At 48.7% G+C, this 21,738-nt stretch overlaps 1 protein-coding gene across 6 annotated transcripts in view; it reads left to right on the plus strand.

Annotated features, from left to right (window-relative positions):
• The window catches only part of FCHSD2 (FCH and double SH3 domains 2), a 145,944-nt gene that overhangs the window by 117,453 nt on the left and 6,753 nt on the right, over positions 1–21,738 (plus strand). For 4 of the 6 annotated variants that reach the window (XM_083436400.1, XM_083436396.1, XM_083436397.1 and 1 more), the window contains exons 13-18: positions 4,443–4,604; positions 12,875–13,009; positions 15,665–15,748; positions 15,918–16,095; positions 18,081–18,301; positions 21,462–21,591. In XM_083436400.1, coding sequence (XP_083292526.1) covers positions 4,443–4,604; positions 12,875–13,009; positions 15,665–15,748; positions 15,918–16,095; positions 18,081–18,301; positions 21,462–21,591 — 910 coding nt within the window. The remainder of the gene's footprint in view (positions 1–4,442; positions 4,605–12,874; positions 13,010–15,664; positions 15,749–15,917; positions 16,096–18,080; positions 18,302–21,461; positions 21,592–21,738) is intronic. The other 2 variants (XM_083436398.1, XM_083436399.1) reach the window with 1 other exon arrangement.

Below are 21,738 nucleotides of genomic sequence, written 5' to 3' on the forward strand. Positions count from 1 at the left end.
GAGTACTGTGTCCAGTTCTGGGCACCACAGTTCAAGAAGGACACTGACAAACTAGAACGTGTACAGAGGAGGGCAACCAAAATGGTCAAAGGCCTGGAAACAATGCCTTATGAGGATCGGCTAAGGGAGCTGGGCATGTTTAGCCTGGAGAAGAGGAGGTTAAGGGGTGATATGATAGCCATGTTCAAATATATAAAAGGATGTCACATAGAGGAGGGAGAAAGGTTGTTTTCTGCTGCTCCAGAGAAGCGGACACGGAGCAATGGATACAAACTACAAGAAAGAAGATTCCACCTAAACATTAGGAAGAACTTCCTGACAGTAAGAGCTGTTCGACAGTGGAATTTGCTGCCAAGGAGTGTGGTGGAGTCTCCTTCTTTGGAGGTCTTTAAGCAGAGGCTTGACAACCATATGTCAGGAGTGCTCTGATGGTGTTTCCTGCTTGGCAGGGGGTTGGACTCGATGACCCTTGTGGTCTCTTCCAACTCTATGATTCTATGATTCTATGATTCTATGATTCTATGATTCTATGACCACTCCTGGATTCTGCTAGCGATCGAAGCAGACATGAACTTGTGGCTCTGCACTGTAAATAGTTTTGCACCAAAATAAAACCTGTAAAAGACAGGTCAGAGTCCTGACTGGTTACTCGCAAGCAACCACCATTGCCATCTGACACTCGGCATTTTAATACAAGTTGAAGGCAAATGGTGTGTGGGCACGCATTCGCTGCCGCATGAGAGAATTTTGATTTCTCGTTTGAGAAATTTGCCCGTGAGAATTGGCATCTGTGGCATTAAATCATTAATCCGACGGTTCGGCGATAAGCAACATTGCCTGGGCGGCTGCGACGCAGAAACCTCTTCCTGGTTCAGTAGCCGTGCTCTTTCCCACAGAAACGCTGCCCTGAACTCTTGCTCCCATCATCCACTCCCCTATTCCCTCCTTCCAATCCTTAATAGGAGTACAACCTGGTTTTTTTACATGGTGTATTCCAGTGCCTTTTAGGTTGCTGTTCTTGTTGAAAAATACATGCTTGTCACTGTCAGGCCTTGCAAATTGGGGTCAACGAAGTGGGAACCTTTGTCCCCCACCCCCTCCGATTCAAGGGCACGCTACGATGAAGTCTGCTTCCCACGGAACGTTCAAGCGATGCTGGATTGGTCTCATGAGTCACTTCCTTGTCTAAATCATCACATGGAAAGAGTTGTTGTTGTTGTTTCCTACTATTTCTGGAAGGAATGGTGCACACTGGCAAACTGCTCCCAAACCAGCAGTATACCTTTAACCCTTCTGCAGACATCCTGCTGCCATGTGTCAGATTTGATGGGGATCGTGCCCCGCCTCACCTGACATCCGTGAACGGTGCTCCTCCATCCTGTAGTGAAGATCACACAAGTAGGGTCCTCTTTTGATAACCTCTAGACTTCTTGTCCCATGTGAAGTCCAACATGTGGGCATACAGGGTAGAGGACCAAGGCAACTTTAGGTGCATCGTATATGGAGTGGCGAAGGGACGTGGGTGGCGCTGTGGGTTAAACTGCTGAGCCTCTAGGGCTTGCCGATCGGAAGGTCGGCGGTTCGAATCCCCACGACGGGATGAGCTCCCGTTGCTCGGTCCCTGCTCCTGCCAACCTAGCAGTTCGAAAGCACGTCAAAGTGCAAGTAGATAAAGAGGTACTTCTCCGGCGGGAAGGTAAACGGTGTTTCCGTGCGCTGCTCTGGTTCGCCAGAAGCGGCTTAGTCATGCTGGCCACATGACCCAGAAGCTGTACGCCGGCTCCCTCGGCCAATAAAGCGAGATGAGCGCCGCAACCCCAGAGTCGGCCACGACTGGACCTAACGGTCAGGGGTCCCTTTACCTTTATATGGTGTGGGGAGATATCTGCGTGGGGCTTGGGCTTTTTTGTTAAAGGTAGTGGTGTGTTGTAGGGTTCACATTTTGCTCTCTGTGGGAACCCTTTGTTTTTATATAGTGGTATATAGGGAGTGTCAACAACACTTGTGCAACACTCATCAAGGAAAGAACACTGAGGTTTTCTGAAATAGCATTTCTGTTGAGATACAATGGTTGCCTCACTTTCTGGAAGGAGTTGAAGACATTTTTGTTCCTACAGGCTTTCGCTGTCAGATGAATGGGTCCTTACTAGGGTTTTAGCCTTGTTTTAAATGTATTTGTTGCTTTTGTGTTTTTAACTCCTGTGTGTAAATCACCTTGAGATGGTGTTTTAGAAGGCAATGAATGAATGAATGAATTGTGGCAATAATTTTTTTCTCAAGAGGTTGAGCTATTGTGGGCAAGATGGCCCAAACACTGCCCACCCAACAATAACATTGCAGTAAATGTCCTAGTTTCGCAGTCCTTTTCTGGGCCACTTCTGGGCCATCTCTTTGAACTTTGGGCATATTTGGGAAGCGAGAAACTTCAGGTCCTTCCAGACTGCTTTGCGGTATTTAAAGTTTCCAAAGAGATGGTTGTAGTACTGGCAGTGAGCAATGAGATGGGTACAGTAATGCATGGAAATTGTTCCTTAGTCTTTGCGTTTGAAAAGCAAGGGATGTTTGCTCTCTTCTTCTTTCCTTCTAGTTTCCGAAACTTTTAACACTTTGCTTTAAGGTTTTGACAGCATTTGAAACTGCCTTACATTGAGATGAGGCTATTTGTCCATCTAGCCAAGTAATGGCAGCTGCTCTCCACGGTCTCGGGCACAGAGAGAGAGGTCTTCCCCAGCCCTGCTATAGAATTCCTTTTAGCTGGGACGTACCAGAGATTCAACACAGACCCTCTGTATGCAAATCATGTTCTTAACCACTGAACTGAAGCCCTCAAACCACCAGCAGATCTCAGAATTCTGAGCTTGTATTATTCAGCTTTTATTTTTCTATATGCAGGGGGGGGTTGCACAGAGCTATTTTTTAAGCGCTACCTTCAAACAAAACAACAACTGATAGTAAATGTGTAAGTCCAAAAGGGTGGCTGTGATCATGTATGTGCAGAGTTGTGATCTGTACATCCCCCCCGGCACACACTGTTTTATTTGTATTGTAACATACTTTTGAATCATATGATGAAGGGTGTAATGGTTCTAGAGGTTGCTTGTGCGTAAGTTGCCGCCACTCCTGGCTAGGTTACCTGGTTGAACCCTTTCTGTCTGGACAGCCTCAAGTTTCGTGGCTGCCTCAGTCGCTGGCAGAATCCGTCAGTGGGTGTTTCTTGAACCCCTTCCAGCATAAAATCTGTTTGACGCCCAGTCTTCTCCTAGTCTCCCTGCGCAGAAGTCTTCTGCGCAGGGTGGGTGTGGGCAGCGGAGTACCCATACTCTCTCCGCTGGTCTCCGGCGAGGAGTCCTGGAGCCACCTCTCCGATTCCCCCATCTGCCCCCCTTCTCCACTGGTGTTACGCTGATTTCCTTCCCCAGCGGATGGGCTGCCTCTCTCCCTACTGGGACCCTCTCCGCCATCCCTCTGGAGCCTTCTCTCCGCCTCCAGCTCCGATGGCAGTTCCCTGACAAAGGGCAATCTAGAAATCATTTTCTGAATAAATAGAATATTTTGGCAAATGCTTCCATAACTCTGTACAGATGCTGCAGAATGAAATTTATTTATTAGATTTCTGTTGCTCCCCATCTCCCTTTAGTTGAGATTTCTGCATTGCCAGGGGGTTGGACTGGATGACCCTCTGGGCCCCTTGTAACTCTGCAACTCTGTGATTCCCAAAGGAATCACAAGCAACCAAGCAGGAGAACAAAACAATAAATAGAAGACTTATTTAAATCAGCCCTTTAAAAGCAGTCACACACCCTTGCAGCTAATCATTTCAAGATTACCAGGGACGGCCTCTTTTAGCCATCAAATGCCTGAATGAACAGGAGAGTTTTAAATTCCTCCTGAATGCTAATAATGAGGGAGGCAAGTGCAGCTCACCAAGGAGTGTGTATTCCGCAAAAGGTGGAAATGCCACCATTAAGGCTCTGTTTCGGGTCGGTGCCACTCAGCACTGGCACCGCGGGCAGGACCTTTGCTGCTGCTCGAAGTGCCCAAAATGGTGGGTGGGAGGGAGAACAACTCTTTTAGGTACCGTATTTTTTGCTCTATAAGACTCACTTTTTCCCTCCTAAAAGGTAAGGGGAAATGTGTGTGCATCTTATGGAGCGAATGCAGGCTGCGCAGCTATCCCAGAAGCCAGAACAGCAAGAGGGATTTGTGCTTTCACTGCGCAGCGATCCCTCTTGCTGTTCTGGCTTCTGAGATTCAGATTTTTTCTTTCTTGTTTTCCTCCTCCAAAAACTAGGTGCGTCTTGTGGTCTGATGCATCTTATAGAGCGAAAAATACGGTACTTCATTCAAAACCAGATCTTCTTGCTGACGTCCGTCTTCCTCAAGCAAGTGCCTCAGGAAGTGCAATGAGCCTAATTGCTTTCTCTTTTCCCTTCCACCAACAGATAATAAAGCTGAAAGCAGAAGCTCGACTCGACCTTCTGAAGCAGATTGGGGTTTCAGTGGACACCTGGCTAAAAAGTGCAATGAATCAAGTCATGGAGGAACTGGAGAACGAGAGATGGGCCAGCCTCCCCACCGTGGCCAATAACGGCTCTTCGCACTTGGTACGTTCCTCTTCGTGATGTTTGCCTTTCCCCTCCTCTTTCCTTTTGAACCCTTAGTTACAGTCACGCATCCCTGCGGCGCGTCTGCGTCTCCTCTGGTACTGCTTAAGTGGAACAGATCATTGCAGATTGTCAGTGGGTGTTAGAAACCATCAGAGGTGGCTGTTTCTAACTTCAGCCCAGCAGATCTGTGAGTGCATATTCCAAATCAAAGTGGAATAGAGGGCCACACCAATAACAGGAAAGATGGAAGAGGGCTGAGCCAAAAGGCGTGGTTATGATTTAATGAGTATTGATGTGTTTTGGCTGTCTCTATACCAGGAGAATTTATGCAGCCAGTAGCTAGGTGGCCAACTGCATCGCCTTTTAATATATCATATGTAGAAGAGCCTTTGGAACGTAAGCCCCTTTGTGCATAGAGTGAGATCCAACATAGTGTGAGCAGGCATCTATTCAATGGGGCTTCTCTCTTTTCCATAACTGGTGCCGTAAACTCTGATATTTCCCCCTCTCCCTTTCCATCGAATTAGAAAGTTTGCTTCGGATTGCTTAGCGCAAGGATGTCCAACAGGTCGATTGCGATCTACTGGTAGATCCCTGGGAGGTTTTGGTAGATCACGGTCGATCGCTGGGTCCCTTTCCTTAAAAAAGGTAAAGGACCCCTGACTCTGGGGTTGCGGCACTCATCTTGCTTTACTGGCCAAGGGAGCCAATGTTTGTCTGCAGACAGTTTTTTCCAGGTCATGTGGCTAGCATGACTAAGCTGCTTCTGGCGAACCAGAGCAGCTCACGGAAACGCTGTTTCCCTTCCTGCCGGAGCGGTACCTGTTTATCTACTTGCACTTTTTGGCGTCCTTTTGAACTGGTAGGTTGGCAGGAGCTGGGACTGAGCAACGGGAGCTCATCCCGTCGTGGGGATCCATTGTTGCACAATCTGCAGAACAGAAGACAGAGTTTACTCAGTGAGGCTGTTTGTTTCCTCAGCAATCTGTGAGTTGCTCTTCCCCTTTTTCCCTCCCCAAAAAAGGGGGTAGATCACTGCCAGTTTTTAATTCTGTGAGTAGATCGCAGTCTCTTGGGAATTGGCCACCCCTGGCTTAGCACATCTGCTCCAACGCAGCCGAGCATTTCGTAGTCCAGACAAAGGTTTCACAAGAAACTGCAAACCACAGGCACACTGCTAAGTAATCCCCGTGGGGGGCATTTTTGTGGGAGAGATGGGTGCAGGAGAGAATAAGCACTCCTGCCCACTGACCAAGTCCTCCCACTCTCCTTCTTTCCTCACCTCCCTTCCTGCCACATTCCTATTATATCTGCCGTGGATCACTCTGGAAACCCTGCAAGGTTTCCAATGGGTTCTCTCAGCCCCGTCCCTGAGAGCTTTATTTCTGCAGATGGTTATAATCAGAATTGCAAGCCGACGTCTACATTCAAGCTGCCGTTGCAACTGGTATCAAGGTGCACATTCCCCCCCCCCCTTACATTTATATCACACCATTCCTCAAAAGAGCTCAAGGTGACGCATGTCACTATCATGCCTTTCCTCGCAGCAACCCTACGAGGGCAGGTTGGGACTGTCTCAAGGTGACTCAAATGGCTGAACGGGGGTTGTGAACCCTGGTCTCCCAGCTCCTGTGTCAGATACACGGCCCCCTTACACCACATTGGCTTGACAGGGCAATATGGGGGAGAGAAAGCCACTTTCTTCCAAGGAGCTTACAGTATACATTTTGATGGTGGGTGGGTTGGGGGTTGGAAAGGATGCAGAGGCTAGGCTCAAGAGGAATGTGAATGCACACAAATGGATTTAAGTGAATTTGGGCTTTGTTTCTGCTGGGAAGAGGCCTGGGGGGGGATTAAGCCTTAGATCTCTTTTCACCACCACGCAGAAAAAGAAACATCTCATTCCTCCAAGCTGCTTTCTCCCTCCCTCCTTTCATTTGGCTCCCCGCTTCCCTTCCTGTTGCAAATCCTGGATTCTCCCCAGCTCCCTTCGTCTGCCCAGTGCAGCATGCCAGCAGTTGGAACGGCATCTATAGCCATTGCCAGTCTCTGACAAACTGGCAGATGCTGGAGTGTGGGAGGATAAAATCTAATTTCCATTTCCCCCCTTTGACACACACTCCCTCTAGCCAGCTTCCTGGCTTGCCCTTGGCGGGCATGCTGGAGTTAGCTAGAAGCTGGCTTTTTTTTTTTACAGCAGTTAAAGGTGCGAGTTTCCGAAACAAAAATACCTGACTGTCTCGTTCTTGTTCTCCGTTGTGCATTCCCTAGGGGCACGTGCGATTAAAAATATGACAACAGCAAAGCTATTTCTGCCATTCCTTACCAAACGTAGCTTAGCAAAGGTACATTTGTGTTCTTTGCATTTGCAGACCCATTTTTTTCAAGGGGTTCTTGACAGCTGTGTGCCGAACAAATTCTAAATAAGAGAATAGCGTTCCTCAAGCAGCTTGAAAGTTCAATATTTATCCTGTCAAAATGCTTACTAAAGAATCAGTTTCAAGAGGGGTAGCAGTGTTAGGCTGTTGCAACAGCAACTAAAAGGTGGCGTATTACAAGCCAGCAAACTTACGGCAGAAAAAACAGCCCATGTAGTCACTTGTTGCAGCAAAAATGTTTCAGTGCGCCACTGAAGCAACACGAGACCTGATGGATTTGAAGATCCCTTGCAGAAAGCGCTGGAGCTCTCCAACGGATCACGTTGGAACAGTTGTCTCAGGGCAGGAAAGCCTCATGCCTCATTGATCCAAGTTGTGCAGACAGCAGCTTTTGTAATTGCATGTTACCTTTGCTAATACCACCGAGGCCCCTTCGCTCTTCATCTGCAGGTTGTGCAGAGCTTTCGTCAGTAAGTCATTTTACTGTAGGCTCACTTTGAGGAAGCAGTGAAGGCTGGTGGGTTAGGCCCTGCCACCACTTTCCAAGCTGGGCTGCTGCCAAGTTCTGCTGCTGCAGCCAGGGCTCGTTCGCACCTCACTACTTTAGCAGAATGGCACCTAGAGGATGTAGCAGGAGAGGCGTGGAATTGTCCCAGTTGCTGATGCTTACTGTGTGTAGCAGATTGCTGCGGACAGCCAACTTTCCCATATAAAGGTAAAGGGACCCCTGACCATTAGGTCCAGTCGTGGACGTCTCTGGGGTTGCGGTGCTCATCTCGCTTTACTGGCGGAGGGAGCCGGCGCACAACTTCCGGGTCATGTGGCCAGCATGACTAAGCCGCTTCTGGCGAACCAGAGCAGTGCACGGAAACGCCGTTTACCTTCCCGCCGGAACGGTACCTATTTCATAGAATCATAGAGTTGGAAGAGACCACAAGGGCCATCGAGTCCAACCCCCTGCCAAGCAGGAAACACCATCAGAGCACTCCTGACATATGGTTGTCCAGCCTCTGCTTAAAGACCTCCAAAGAAGGAGACTCCACCACACTCCTTGGCAGCAAATTCCACTGTCGAACAGCTCTTACTGTCAGGAAGTTCTTCCTAATGTTTAGGTGGAATCTTCTTTCTTGTAGTTTGGATCCATTGCTCCGTGTCCGCTTCTCTGGAGCAGCAGAAAACAACCTTTCTCCCTCCTCTATGTGACATCCTTTTATATGTTTGAACATGGCTATCATATCACCCCTTAACCTCCTCTTCTCCAGGCTAAACATGCCCGGCTCCCTTAGCCGTTCCTCATAAGGCATCGTTTCCAGGCCTTTGACCATTTTGGTTGCCCTCCTCTGGACACGTTCCAGTTTGTCAGTGTCCTTCTTGAACTGTGGTGCCCAGAACTGGACACAGACAACTGGACATTTATCTAATTGCATTTTGACGTGCTTTCGAAGTGCTAGGTTGGCAGTTTCCCATATGCTTACACAGAAATGTAGGACAGGAGAGGATTGCCCTTTATGAACACATAGGTTCTTGCAGATTCGTTTTAGAAAGATCAAGAGATCCAATTAGAGCATCAAGCATACATTGATTGGTTATTCACAATTTTGAATGTGGTTTTGGAATTTTCCCACAATAATAACTTCCTCCTCCCGCCCTCAAAAATTACAATTTATTCCAATTCTAGTTTCCCTATATCCTGAATACTGCTTGTTCTGCTTTGCACATTGCACATTTAAGCACCTCTCCCCCACCCTCCTCAAAATGTTTGCCGTTCACAAGTGAGCATGTTTTTAAATGAATTATGTCCAAAATTACTCATACTCTGAAAAGACAATTGAAATAAATGAACTCAAGTCTATTCATTTTGGTGGTTCTCTAGGCTGTTCATGACTTCGGGTAGCTATCACCCTGTGTTTTAAATTACAACAAAGGTGTCTGTAGGCACAGTCTGGTTGCGTTCCACGTTTTATAGGACTACAAGCTGCTGAACTGGCAATAGCAATTGCAGCAGAGTGGAGCCAGCTTCTAGCTTGTGACATTTACAGGCTGCCAGCAGTTGTATTGCACATTAAAAAATAAATCAATGCAGGCTTCCAATGGGTTGTTGTTTTAAAAAAAAACATTTTTGGTTTAGAATCTTAAACTTTCAGTAGAATGTCCAGTACACTTCCTATTCAATTACATCCTGCTAGCATTCTTTGGTTTATTGATTTATTTCTTAAAATGTTTATTCTGCTTCAAAGTGATGTTTTCGAAGCGTGAGGGGGCACTGGGTACTTGTTTATGTTCTGCAGGTTGGCATTTGACATTCTTCTTGGGATTCCAGCTTCCCTGTGCAGGAGCAGTGGCTTCCAGGCTGTTTTGGAGCTGTGCATATGCTTTGCTGACATCCCATTGCTTAGCCTCACTTGATCAAATACAGTTGTACCTTGGGTTTTGGAACAGCTTAGTTCCCAAACATTTTGGCTCCCAAATGCCGCAAACCCGGAAGAGACTGTTCCGGTTTGCGAACTATTTTTGGAAGCCGGACGTCCGACAGGGCTTCCTGGTGACTGTTTCTCTATGGAATTGGGAGAAATGCCCACCAGAGCTAACCCTGCTGCTTGGTTTGCACATTTACTTTTCCCTTGCATGAAATACAAAGGATTCAAGAGGCAGCAAATGTTGCCACCCCTAGTTTCTGAATTAACAATTGTACATGCAACACCTTGGAGGCCGGTTACCGTATTTTTCGTCCTATAGGGCGCACCGGCCCATAGGACGCACCTCGTTTTTTGGGGGGGGAAATGAATAAAAAAAATTTATTTCCCCCCCTCAGCTGCGGCTGCCGCCCCAAGCCTTGCGGACACCCGCCAGAAGCAAGGGGAGCCCTCTGGAGGGCTCCCCGTGCTTCGGGCGGGAGGCTGCCGCCCCAAGCCTCGCGCGCTCGGCGGGACCTCCCGTCGGGCGTGCAAGGCTTGCGGACACGCCCCCGAAGCACGGGGAGTCCTCCGGAGGGCTCCCCGTGCTTCGGGCGGGAGGCTGCCGCCCCAAGCCTCGCGCGCTCGGCGGGACCTCCCGTCAGGCGCGCAAGGCTTGCGGACACGCCCCCGAAGCACGGGGAGTCCTCCGGAGGGCTCCCCGTGCTTCGGGCGGGAGGCTGCCGCCCCAAGCCTCGCGCGCTCGGCGGGACCTCCCGTCGGGCGCGCAAGGCTTGCGGACACGCCCCCGAAGCACGGGGAGTCCTCCGGAGGGCTCCCCGTGCTTCGGGCGGGAGGCTGCCGCCCCAAGCCTCGCGCGCTCGGCGGGACCTCCCGTCGGGCGCGCAAGGCTTGCGGACACGCCCCCGAAGCACGGGGAGTCCTCCGGAGGGCTCCCCGTGCTTCGGGCGGGAGGCTGCCGCCCCAAGCCTCGCGCGCTCGGCGGGACCTCCCGTCGGGCGCGCAAGGCTTGCGGACACGCCCCCGAAGCACGGGGAGACCTCCCCGTGCTTCGGGCGGGAGGCTGCCGCCCCAAGCCTCGCGCGCTCGGCGGGACCTCCCGTCGGGCGCGCCAGGCTTGGGGACACTCGCCCGAAGCACGGGGAGTCCTCCGGAGGGTTCCCCGTGCTTCGGGCGGCAGGCTGCTGCCCGCAAGCCTTGTGAGCCTGTGGGAACTCCCACAGGGCTTGCAAGGCTTGCGGATAGCTTCCTGAAGCCTGGAGAGGGAGAGGGGTCGGTGCGCACCGATGCCTCTCGCTCTCCCGGCTTCAGCGAAAGCCTGCATTCGCCCCATAGGACGCACACACATTTCCCCTTCATTTTTGGAGGGGAAAAAGTGCGTCCTATGGGGCGAAAAATACGGTAAATCTTTTTGGACGACTGCATTGCAGGCTTCTCAGCATAGGTGATTGTGTAAAAGGGCCCTAAGTTACAGCAGAATCCTGGCTCTTAACACCTTTTCCCCACAAATTCATGTAAACCCAAAAGAGCCTCTTGGTTTAAAAAGGAGATATCCAAATTCAGGACTTCCTGCCCTGAAGCTTCTCAGGCATTTAGGGGCCATAAATCCATTGGATAATCTGATTGTCAATTGCCTCTTCATGTGGAAACTGAGGGGTAATTAACATACAGTTGTCTTAAGGCCACATGGGTTACAAAACTTGAAAGTACTAGATGTTTTGACCCTAAGGGCTTAGAATGTGAAAGAATGGAGCATGCCTCCAGTTTTCAATTCAAGTAATGTTGTAAGTCCTCCCAGATTACCAGAGGTTTGGGAAACGCTGGCATAAGGACCAGACCGCTGGAACACCAAAAGATAGGAAATGCAAAATAGAGCCATTTCTGTTTGCTGGCAGCACTCTGCACTGTCTGTGGTGCACACTGAAGTTGTCAGCAGTCACATTCCGTTCCTTTGAGGATGCCGAGCCAGGATTGTCTGGAAAGAGTTGTTTCCAGGATTTTTCGACTGGTGGGAGAAAAAGAGGAGATTCCTGACTCTCTTTGTGCTACAGCCTCTCCCTGCGTACAAAAAAACTACCGTATTTTTCACTCTATAGGACGCACCCGACCATAGAACACACCTTGTTTTAGAGGGGAGAACAAGAAAAAAAAAATCTCCCACTCTCTGCTCAGCGCCCCTTCAGCGAAGCGGCAGGAGAAACGGAGCCCCTTCCGTTTCTCCTCCCGCTTTGCTGAAGGGGCGCTGCGCGGCTCTCCCTCTCTGCTGAAGCCAGGAGAGTCTTGCTCTTCCGGCTTCAGCAAAAGGAACCCGAAGCCTTCGGAGCGCAGCGCAAGTTCCCGCTGCGCTCCAAAGGCTTCAGGCGGCTATCCCTGAAGCCTGGAGAGTGAGAGGGGTCGGTGTGCACCGACCCCTCTCGCTCTCCAGGCTTCAGCGAAAGCAATGCGAAGCCTCCGGAGCGCAGAGGGAGCGCTCCCTCTGCGCTTCGGAGGCTTCGCGTTGCTATCGCTGAAGCCAAGGAGCCTGCATTCGCTCCATAGGACGCACACACATTTCCCCTTAATTTTTGGAGGGGAAAAAGTGCGTCCTTTAGAGCGAAAAATACAGTAATGCTTTTCTCCATGGATGCTCAAACTGAGACATGGCAGGTACTGCAAGCGATTCGGGGCTTGCGAACAGGAGGCGGAAGATTCACGCGTGCATGGCAGTCGGAGAGGTTTGCCATCCACAAAGTAGCGCAGCTGCTTCTGTACGTAGAAGAGGGAAGGAGAGAGACACACAGAGTGAATTTCCATAGGAGGGAAGGAACACACAGGCCAACTTGTCGTTCGCTTTCTAACTCATTCATGGCGTACAAGGCAATTCACACCTTTTTGATTTGGTGCCTTTTTTCATAACTGACTTCACAGCTGGGATAATATCCAAGGTAGAATGAAATTACTTGGGCAGCAGTGGTGCCTAAACAGCTTCTTGGCAAATAATGTTGTTATCTCAACAGCTCGGTCCCCTTGCTGCCTTTGCTTTTGGATCCTCGCTTGGCAAGTGTCCTGCTGGTGTTCCCTTTAGGTTGTAGGTATAATTGTGGGATGCGGGTGGCGCTGTAGGTTAAACCACAGAGCCTAGGACTTGCCAATCAGAAGGTCGGTGGTTTGAATCCCCACTACGGGGTGAGCTCCCATTGCTCAGTCACTGCTCCTGCCAACCTAGCAGTTCGAAAGCACGTCAAAGTGCAAGTAGATAAATAGGTACCACTCTGGTGGGAAAGTAAATGGCGTTTCCGTTCACTGCTCTGGTTCACCAGAAGCGGCTTGGTCATGCTGGCCACATGACCCGGAAGCTGTACGCCGGCTCCCTCGGCCAATAAAGCGAGATGAGCGCCGCAACCCCAGAGTCGGCCACGACTGGACCTAATGGTCAGGGGTCCCTTTACCTTATAATTGTGACAGGTTTTTCCTCTTCCAATCTCTCTCCTATTAGCTAAATGTTGACATGGAAAAGGAAGAAGGGGAAGAGCTAGAGGATGGCATGGATGCTTTCGATGACAGCAGCTCCAGTCCTTCTGGTACGCTCAGAAACTACCCGTTGACCTGCAAAGTTGTTTACTCATACAAGGTATGTAAAAGGGTGGGATCTTGTTGTGAGTCGAGGACCTGCCACCCACATAGTAATAATAATAATAATAATTTATTATTTATAGCCCACCCATCTTGCTGGGCTTCCCCAGCCACTCTGGGCGGCTTACAACAAAACACTAAAATACAATAATTATTAAACATTTAAAGCTTCCCTAAACAGGGCTGCCTTCAGATGGCTTCTAAAAGTTTGGTAGTTATTTTTCTCTTTGACATCTGATGGGAGGGCGTTACACAGGGCGGGCGCCACTACCGAGAAGGCCCTCTGCCTGGTTCCCTGTAACTTGGCTTCTCGCAGGGAGGGAACCGCCAGAAGGCCCTCGGTGCTGGACCTCAGTGTCCGGGCAGAACGATGGAGGTGGAGACGCTCCTTCAGGTATACTGGACCGCATAGGATTATAATAAGACACAAAGACACATTATTTTTGGTTAATGGGCAAAATAAGGCCACAACTTTATTGGTTACAGCATGTGAGTAGTATTGGCTTAGGCACTGAATAAAACAGCAATACATGACTCCACCCCCGCTCCTCAGGGAGTCATTTCAGGGTTAAGAACCAGTGGGAGGAGCTTGTTGATGCAAATACAACTGGAAGCTTCCCCATGACATCACCAGGGGTCGTGCCATGGCCCTAGCCACCAGCAGGGCATCGGACAGGATCCACGACCACCGGATTCCTTTAACGGAATACCCAAAAGAGGAGGGGCAGATGATGGGCATACCCAATCCTCCAACACAGTACACATATTCCAATGCCTAACCTCCAAAACCAGAAAGTTGTGACAAGTTGCTACGAGGTAGGCGAAAAAACCAAGAGGCTGGTGCCAATTTGCCAAATGGATAAAAAAAGTCCTACCAGGTCCCTTGGGCAACCAAGGCAACCAACCAAAGTCCATAGCAAGGTCAATCTGCAGAGGAAACTGACCTAAAGGGAGGGAGGGCGGGAGATCCAATGCAAGCAGGAACAGACTGGGGACAGAGCGCTGCCACGGCTGCTTAAATGCAGCTAACCCCGCCCACCAGCTAGCCCTATTGGCCGGCTCAAGGGCATGGTCGCGGCAGCGGGGCAAATCAGAAGCAGGGAGCTGAATACGCCTCCCTGCTGCTGCGGCAGGAAGCTGCTCCCACTCACAACCCCTCCCTTCCGGGAAGAGGGAGAGGCCTTGGTCAACAAATGATCATACCGACTTTGACATCAATGAAGCCTCAGCTGTGTTCAAAATCAAAGCATCCTTAGTAGACCTCAGCGTGAAGCACTAGGTTTCGGTTAGAATGAATGCACTGCGTTTGGAAGAAGGGACTGTTTTGCATCAGCTCTGGCCCCTTTCAGAGGAGCAGCTCCTGAATTTCCCAAAGAGATTTCCAAAAGTGGGAAAAGCCATAGTCGTTTTTTGGTTCTCCGCTCTAGAGAATGAGGGACGCAGAGATTCATTTTATAGCACGGCTTCAAATCCAGAGCACATATCGAGGCAGAGGGAACAGAGAGCTGTATATAAACAGATCAGATTCTTTTAAATCATTTTTATTTGATTTTACTAATATAAAATTATAACAATCCAAATGCATATCCATATGTAGAGATTACTCTGAATCTTGCGACTCCCCCCCCCCAACCCCTTCCATGGGTCCTATTATCAACATTTACAACTGCATATTATTCCATATTCTATATTTTATGTCAATCCAAATTATCCATGGTATCTGCTACATTACAAGTGAAATTAAAATCCTGCTAATGCTTCCATCTGCTTGCAGTGGTCTCCTAGATACGTTATAAATTTTCCCCATCCTTTTAAAAAGTTTTTGTCCTCTTGGTTCCTGAGTTTTCCAGTCAGCTTTGCCATTTCAGCATAGTCCATCAGCTTAGCTTGCCATTCCTCTCTGGTCTTCCTTCCATCTCTGGCAGATTTTTATTTTTATTTAATGACCAGGTTACAAATACAAGGCGAATTTGGGGGGGGGGCATGCACATCCTGAGGAAATAGGTCTCTAGGAAGCATGATAATGAACTGCACCTGGTTAATATGGGAGAAGGTACTCTTTCAGTTGTGAATAGATTTCAAGAAATCACTTGACGGCTGCTTCAGCCAGGGAGTGGCATCATTGATCCTTCCCTTGCTAAAATTGACCCATTACAAGTTGTGTTTTCCTGAGCCTTAGTATCCTTTCCTGAGCCTTAGTGTGCCAAGATACCGTATTTTTCGCTCTATAGGACGCACTTTTTCCCCTCCAAAAATTAAGGGGAAATGTGTGTGCGTCCTGTGGAGTGAATGCAGGCTCCTTGGCTTCAGCGATAGCAACGCGAAGCCTCCAAAGCGCAGAGGGAGCGCTCCCTCCGCGCTCCGGAGGCTTCTCGTTGCTTTCGCTGAAGCCAGGAGAGCAAGACTCTCCTGGCTTCAGCAGAGAGGGAGAGCTGTGCAGCACCCCTTCAACCAAGCGGAAGGAGAAATGAAAGGGGCTCTGTTTCTCCTGCCGCTTCGCTGAAGGGGCGCTGAGCAGAGAGGGGGGGGATTTTTTTTTCTTGTTCTCCCCCTCTAAAACAAGGTGCGTCCTATGGTCGGGTGCGTCCTATAGAGCGAAAAGTGCGTCCTGTAGAGCGAAAAATACGGTATTTATCTCTCTCCTTCACCACAGGCTTCCCAACCAGACGAGTTAACCATTGAGGAACATGAAGTTTTGGAAGTTATTGAAGATGGAGATATGGAAGATTGGGTAAAGGTATCATTTTGCTTTTCCTGTCGTTGTGGCATGTTGAAAGGGCCGTGGCGGGTGGTAGGTTGCCCCTTTTTAAACGGGAAAAGAAGACAGAAAGGTGTGTATATATATATATGCTCCTCCATCCATTTGCCCCCTTCTCTTAAGCCTTTCATTTTCTCAACTCCCGCAGGCACGGAATAAGTCTGGCCACGTGGGTTACGTCCCAGAGAAGTACCTTCAATTCCCAACTTCCAACAGTCTCCTGAGCATGTTGCAATCACTGGCGGCGTTGGACAGTCGGTCTCACACTTCTAGTAATTCAACGGAAGCCGAGCTGGTCTCAGGGAGCCTCAACGGAGACTCCAGCGGTGAGTGCCAGCAACTTCTGGTGTTTTGCGATGAGCTCCAGTCCTTCAGGTGGCGAACGTTTATTCCATAAGTTTTGAGTCGCACTCTTTCTTACTCAAAGGCAGTTTGCAGATTGATTAAAACACGCCATAGATAAATGGAAGCAATGTTTAAGAACAAATTTGTTTGCTGAAACATAAGTGGTACACAACACTATCAAACCTATAGTTACGTAAATCCAACTGACAATAACACCCACAACTTAACTGGCTGTGTTTAACTATAGGAATTCTTTATACATCATATAAACATGCCTCTTTTCACATTAAAGAAGTAATTAAAGACCAGGGACACAGGTGGTGCTGTGGATTAAACCACAGAGCCTAGGACTTGCTGATCAGAAGGTCGGCGGTTCGAATCCCCGCGACGGGATGAGCTCCCGTTGCTCAGTCCCTGCTCCTGCCAACCTAGCAGTTCGAAAGTATGTCAAAGTGCAAGTAGATAAATAGGTACCGCTCTGGCGGGAAGGTAAACGGCGTTTCCGTGCGCTGCTCTGGTTCCCCAGAAGTGGCTTAGTCATGCTGGCCACATGACCCAGAAGCTCCCTTCGCCAGTAAAGTGAGATGAGGACCACAACCCCAGAGTCGGTCACGACTGGACCTAATGGTCAGGGGTCCCTTTACCTTTACCTTTTAATTAAAGACCAACATTTGAACAGGAAATACAAATAGATCAGTTCTTATATATGTAATGTCCAAATAGAAGCTTTTTTTTGTGTTCCACTTATGTCTTTATGAATACAAGTGTCAGACGCGACAACTTTAAGAAACAGTACTTGCAATAAATGAACTTTTTCTTCGTAATGTTCCACATATGCCTTTGCAAAGTATAGTTGCATACAGCCGAGCATGCTATGCTGACGAAGCCCAGCAGGGTGAAACCAGGTATTATTCCAGGAACCCTTGTCTTAAGTTCTTTCGTCTGATACCTGCATACAGCAACTATATTTTGCAAAGGCTACGTGAAGATCTTTCGTATCTTTCGTCTGATACCTGCATACAGCAACTGCATACAACAACTATACTTTGCAAAGGCCCAGCCAGTTACATTGTGGGTGTTATTGAAAGATAAATGGTAGCCCAGATGATCCGTAAACCTCTCCCACAAGCACCACTATTGTCCAGCTTTTGTCACCGGCGGAAAACTTGCCTGTTTAATATACGACTCCAAACTGATTGTTTTAGCCTGCTGCTTGAATATTTTTGTTGTATTCTGTAACCCGTTCTGGGATCATAAACTAATGAAGGGCAGGATAGAAATTGAAGTACAGTGGTACCTCTGGTTACGTACTTAATTCGTTCCAGAGGTCCGTTCTTAACCTGAAGCACCACTTTAGCTAATGGGGCCTCGCGCTGCCGGAGCACGATTTCTGTTCTCATCCTGCAGCAAAGTTCTTAACCCGAGGTGCTATTTCTGGGTTAGCGGAGTCTGTAACCTGAAGTATATGTAACCTGAAGCATCTGTAACCCGAGGTACCACTGTAGTAAGTAAATAACAAAACGGGCAGATACAGCCACTTACAACACTGCTTTTTATATATGACACACACACACCCCTCAATCGTACAGTGGTACCTCGGGTTAAGTACTTAATTCGTTCTGGAGGTCTGTTCTTAACCTGAAACTGTTCTTAACCTGAAGCACCATTTTACCTAATGGGGGCCTCCTGCTGCTGCCACGCTGCCGGAGCACGATTTCTGTTCTCATCCTGCAGCAAAGTTCTTAACCCGAGGTACTATTTCTGGGTTAGCGGAGTCTGTAACCTGAAGTGTATGTAACCTGAAGCATCTGTAACCCGAGGTACCACTGTATAGCTGTGCTGGGAAAAGCTCCAGGAGCCACCCTTAGGATTTCAGCAGAAACAGATCTAGGAAGCACATTCAGCTAAAAGACGTTTCAAACCTTGTCAGATTCTTGTATCATGACATTTGCCATTTTTTCCCCAGTATGTTTTGTAAAAGCACTTTATGATTACGAGGGGCAGACAGACGACGAACTGTCCTTCCCGGAGGGAGCGATAATCCGGATCTTGAACAAAGAAAACCAGGACGATGACGGCTTCTGGGAAGGGGAGTTCAACGGATGTGTCGGGGTCTTCCCATCCGTACTAGTAGAAGAGCTAACGGCCTCGGAAAACGGAGAGATTCAGTGCGTTGTGGATGCTCAGGTATGGGAAGAATTTTGCCCGCGTCCTGAATGGGCATGCATGGGACTGGACAAAGGCCTGTTCGGCCACAATGTAATCAGCAGTTGCCACATTTCCCCTGTTTCACTAGACAGTTGTGCTTTTCAGACAGTGCCCTTAACGCTGCAACAAAGGCAGGCAAGTATCTGGGAGCTGATCTCTTCCTCTCCTAGCTCAGGAGCCAGGTGGCATACTGCTTTTACACTGGAAAACTTTGATTGCTGCAATTGTTGAAAAGGTCCGCTTGCAGCGTTCCGCACAATGACACGTCCAGCAGAGGTGTAATATTTGAAAGAAGCTCCACCTACGTGTGTGCGTCACCAGCGGGGGAACAGAGGTGCACAGCCAAAGCAGCAGGGTTCCATCCCGTTCATCTTGGCAATTTGCAAAGCCCTTCCTGATTCCAGAAAGATCCTGCGTGGAAATCCCTCTCCTAAAACAAAAGTTCCTCCCCGCCCCCATTCATTTTAGCAGGGGATCCCATGTAAACCCGTTTCTGAACCCCTGCTAAAAAAGGGGGGGGGGGAATCTTCATTTTAACAGGTGATACCAGTGCAAATGTTCTGTGAGCCACCCAGAGTGGCTGCGAAAACCCAGCCAGATGGGTAGGGAATATATATTAAAATTGTTGTTGTTGTTGTTAATAACAACAACAACAACAATACCTTCCTGTAATAGGAAGTGGTTTGTATCAGAATTGCCTGCTAAAAATGGGGGAGGGGCTTTGTTTTAGCAGTGGGTTGCAAGGTGCTTTCAAATCCTGAATGTCATTGTGACATCAAGCGATGGACAGATGGGCAGCTCCCCCCACCAATCAAATTTGACCTGTGGAGCCAGTCCCGATGATGATTTGGCCTGTGGAGCCAAAAAGGATTCCCATGCCTGCTCTACACATTGTGGGCCGACAGGACAAGTAAGGATCACTTATTTCAGTACCTCTGTGCTCCTTAGAGGTTATAAGTGCTCATCAAAACCCTGGGATCCCTTTGTGGAAGTTGTAACAGCCACCTGATCCTAACTTTCCCGCTGTGATTCGGGGCAGTAGCTGCTTGTGAGATCTTTAAATGTCCGCATTAATGGGAGGTTTTTGGAGAATTGCAAACGAAGGCCCCAGCCCTCCGCTTTCTTTGCCCGAGTCCATTTAATATTAATCGTGCTTCGAACATTGGCAAAGGTTAACAGCAGATGTGCACAAAGAATGAAAGGAGTGGTGAGGGGCAAAAAGGAAATAAGAGGCAGAAGAAGGAAGTTCCCCGTCTCCTTCCTGTAATTAATCTCTGTGTGGTACATTGAGAGATCAAACAGAGCTTGGCAGCAGCAGAATTGCCAGTGCTTGCAGTTCCAGCCTAGTGCGCTCATTTCTTAAAAATGCGCCTTCATTTTGGGGGAGTGAGTCAACTTTTTATTGTTGAACTTGCTTCCTTGCTTTCTTTTACATTAAAAACGTCTTTCCTTTGTTTGTTTGTTGCCTCCTCTTTCTCCAAGGAGCGAAGGGTGATGCATGCGGAGCTATTTCTGTGTGGCGGCATGGGCTGAAAACACACCCAGTGAACTTCGTGGCCGTTATCTTTAACACCACGTCGACCGCTTTGCGCTATGAAGCAACCCATGCATTTGTTGTTTTTTAAAAAAGAATAGTCAAGCGGGGATTCGAACTCAAGTCTCCGCTGTAGCACACTGATTCTGTAAATCACGCACGTGGCAAATGCGTGCTTTTGGCCACTTGCATCTTTCAGTTACACGCCACGGAACTGGACTTGGCTGCAACTCCATGCTGCATTTACACACACGAGGGCACACACTCCTTTGATACTGCTTAATTGGTGGAGAGGCCTGCAGCCCAGAGCTCTGTGGGTTCTCTGGTACACAGGGAGATTTCAATGAGCAAGGAGCTCTGCAAATGCCCTGCAGATGTGCCCATGAAACTATCTCCAGCTGTGGAGTTATCTCCCTCAGGAGGTCTACATGAACCCTCCTGGCCTCCCTAAAATTGTTTTATTCTGCTTTTTAGTATAGATTTTTCTAGCTTGATATTTTATATCTCTGCTGTTTTTAAGTGCCATATTTTTCGCTCCATAAGACGCACCTGACCATAAGATGCACATAGTTTTTAGAGGGGGAAAGCAAGAAAAAAAACATTCTGCACAGAGCATGTAAGCTGCTCTTGCTTTTCTTGCTTTAAACCCTTCCGTCCCTCCTCCTGCTTCACTGAGAAGCCAGCAGAGCAAGCTGCGCAGCTCTCTCTGAAGCCAGCAGAGCAAGAGCGATAGCTGCACAGCGCCTCTTCTGCTGGCTTCCCAGCAAAGCGGACGAGGGACGAAAGGGAGCCCTTACAAGGGAGCGCTGAGCAGAGCCTGGCAGCGGCTCTTGCTGGCTTTTCCGGGAGGTGTAGGAAGGGACAGAGGGCAGCCCGTCAGTCCCTTCTCCCACCTCGCGGAAAAGCCCCGCGTGGCTCTTTAAAGGGAGTGCAGCTCTTGGGGGCTTTCCCCCAAGGTGGGAGAAGGGACTGGCAGTCTGCCCTTCTCCCTCCTCGGGGAGGGAGGTGGGAGAAGGGACTGATGGGCTGCCCTCTTCCCTCCTCGGGGAAAAGCCCCCAAGAGCCACACACACGCTCCACGCGGCTCTTTAAAGGGAGCACTGAGCAGAGCCTCCTGCCTGCATTCGCTCCATAAGATGCACACACATTTCCCCTTCCTTTTTAGGAGGGGAAAAGTGTGTCTTATGGAGCGAAAAATATGGTAATCTCAATTTCAGTGTCTTGCTTTTAAATTTGTTTTCAGTGCACTGGGTTTTTAAAAAAATATATATGTTATGCTTTTGTTTACATAATGTGTGTCTGCCTTTCTTCCCTTTTTCCCTGTGAAGCCAAAAGCAGCTTACAAAGTAATCCTTTTAACTTCTTGTTTGATCACCTTGGATCACTGTGACAAATCGGTCTTGGATAGTATTCATAAATAACAAAACTTTTTTGCCGGTCGCAGAATTACGGTGAATGAATGAATGCTTCTATTCCTGTCGTTTGAAATGGTTTGCTAAGATAACCCTGAAAAGAGCCTACTATGCAGGCGCGACTCTTTGTGGGCAGAAACTACCCAATTTACTTTGTCTCAGCTCTTCCTACTGTTTATTCCTTGTCTTGCAGGTATCTCCATCTCCAGCACCCCAGAATTCTCTGGCGCCACTGCCGCTCTATGACCAGCCTCCAACCAGTCCTTTCCACAGCCCTGATAAGAGAAGCTCCCAGTATTTCCCAAGGTCTCCAACGACAAATGGTAAGAGAGATGAAAGCTCTAGCGCTAAGATGAGAGCCTGGGTGTCTCTGTGTTCCCTGCACGAGAGAATAGCCAAATTTTGTAAGGTGATGGAGCAGGTTTAATGTAAGGTTGTAGCAGGGAGCAATGCAAACCACTGGGGTTTGC

This window comes from Podarcis tiliguerta, assembly GCF_965153285.1.
Source record: "Podarcis tiliguerta genome assembly, chromosome: 4".
In the NCBI taxonomy this organism is placed as follows: domain Eukaryota; kingdom Metazoa; phylum Chordata; class Lepidosauria; order Squamata; family Lacertidae; genus Podarcis; species Podarcis tiliguerta.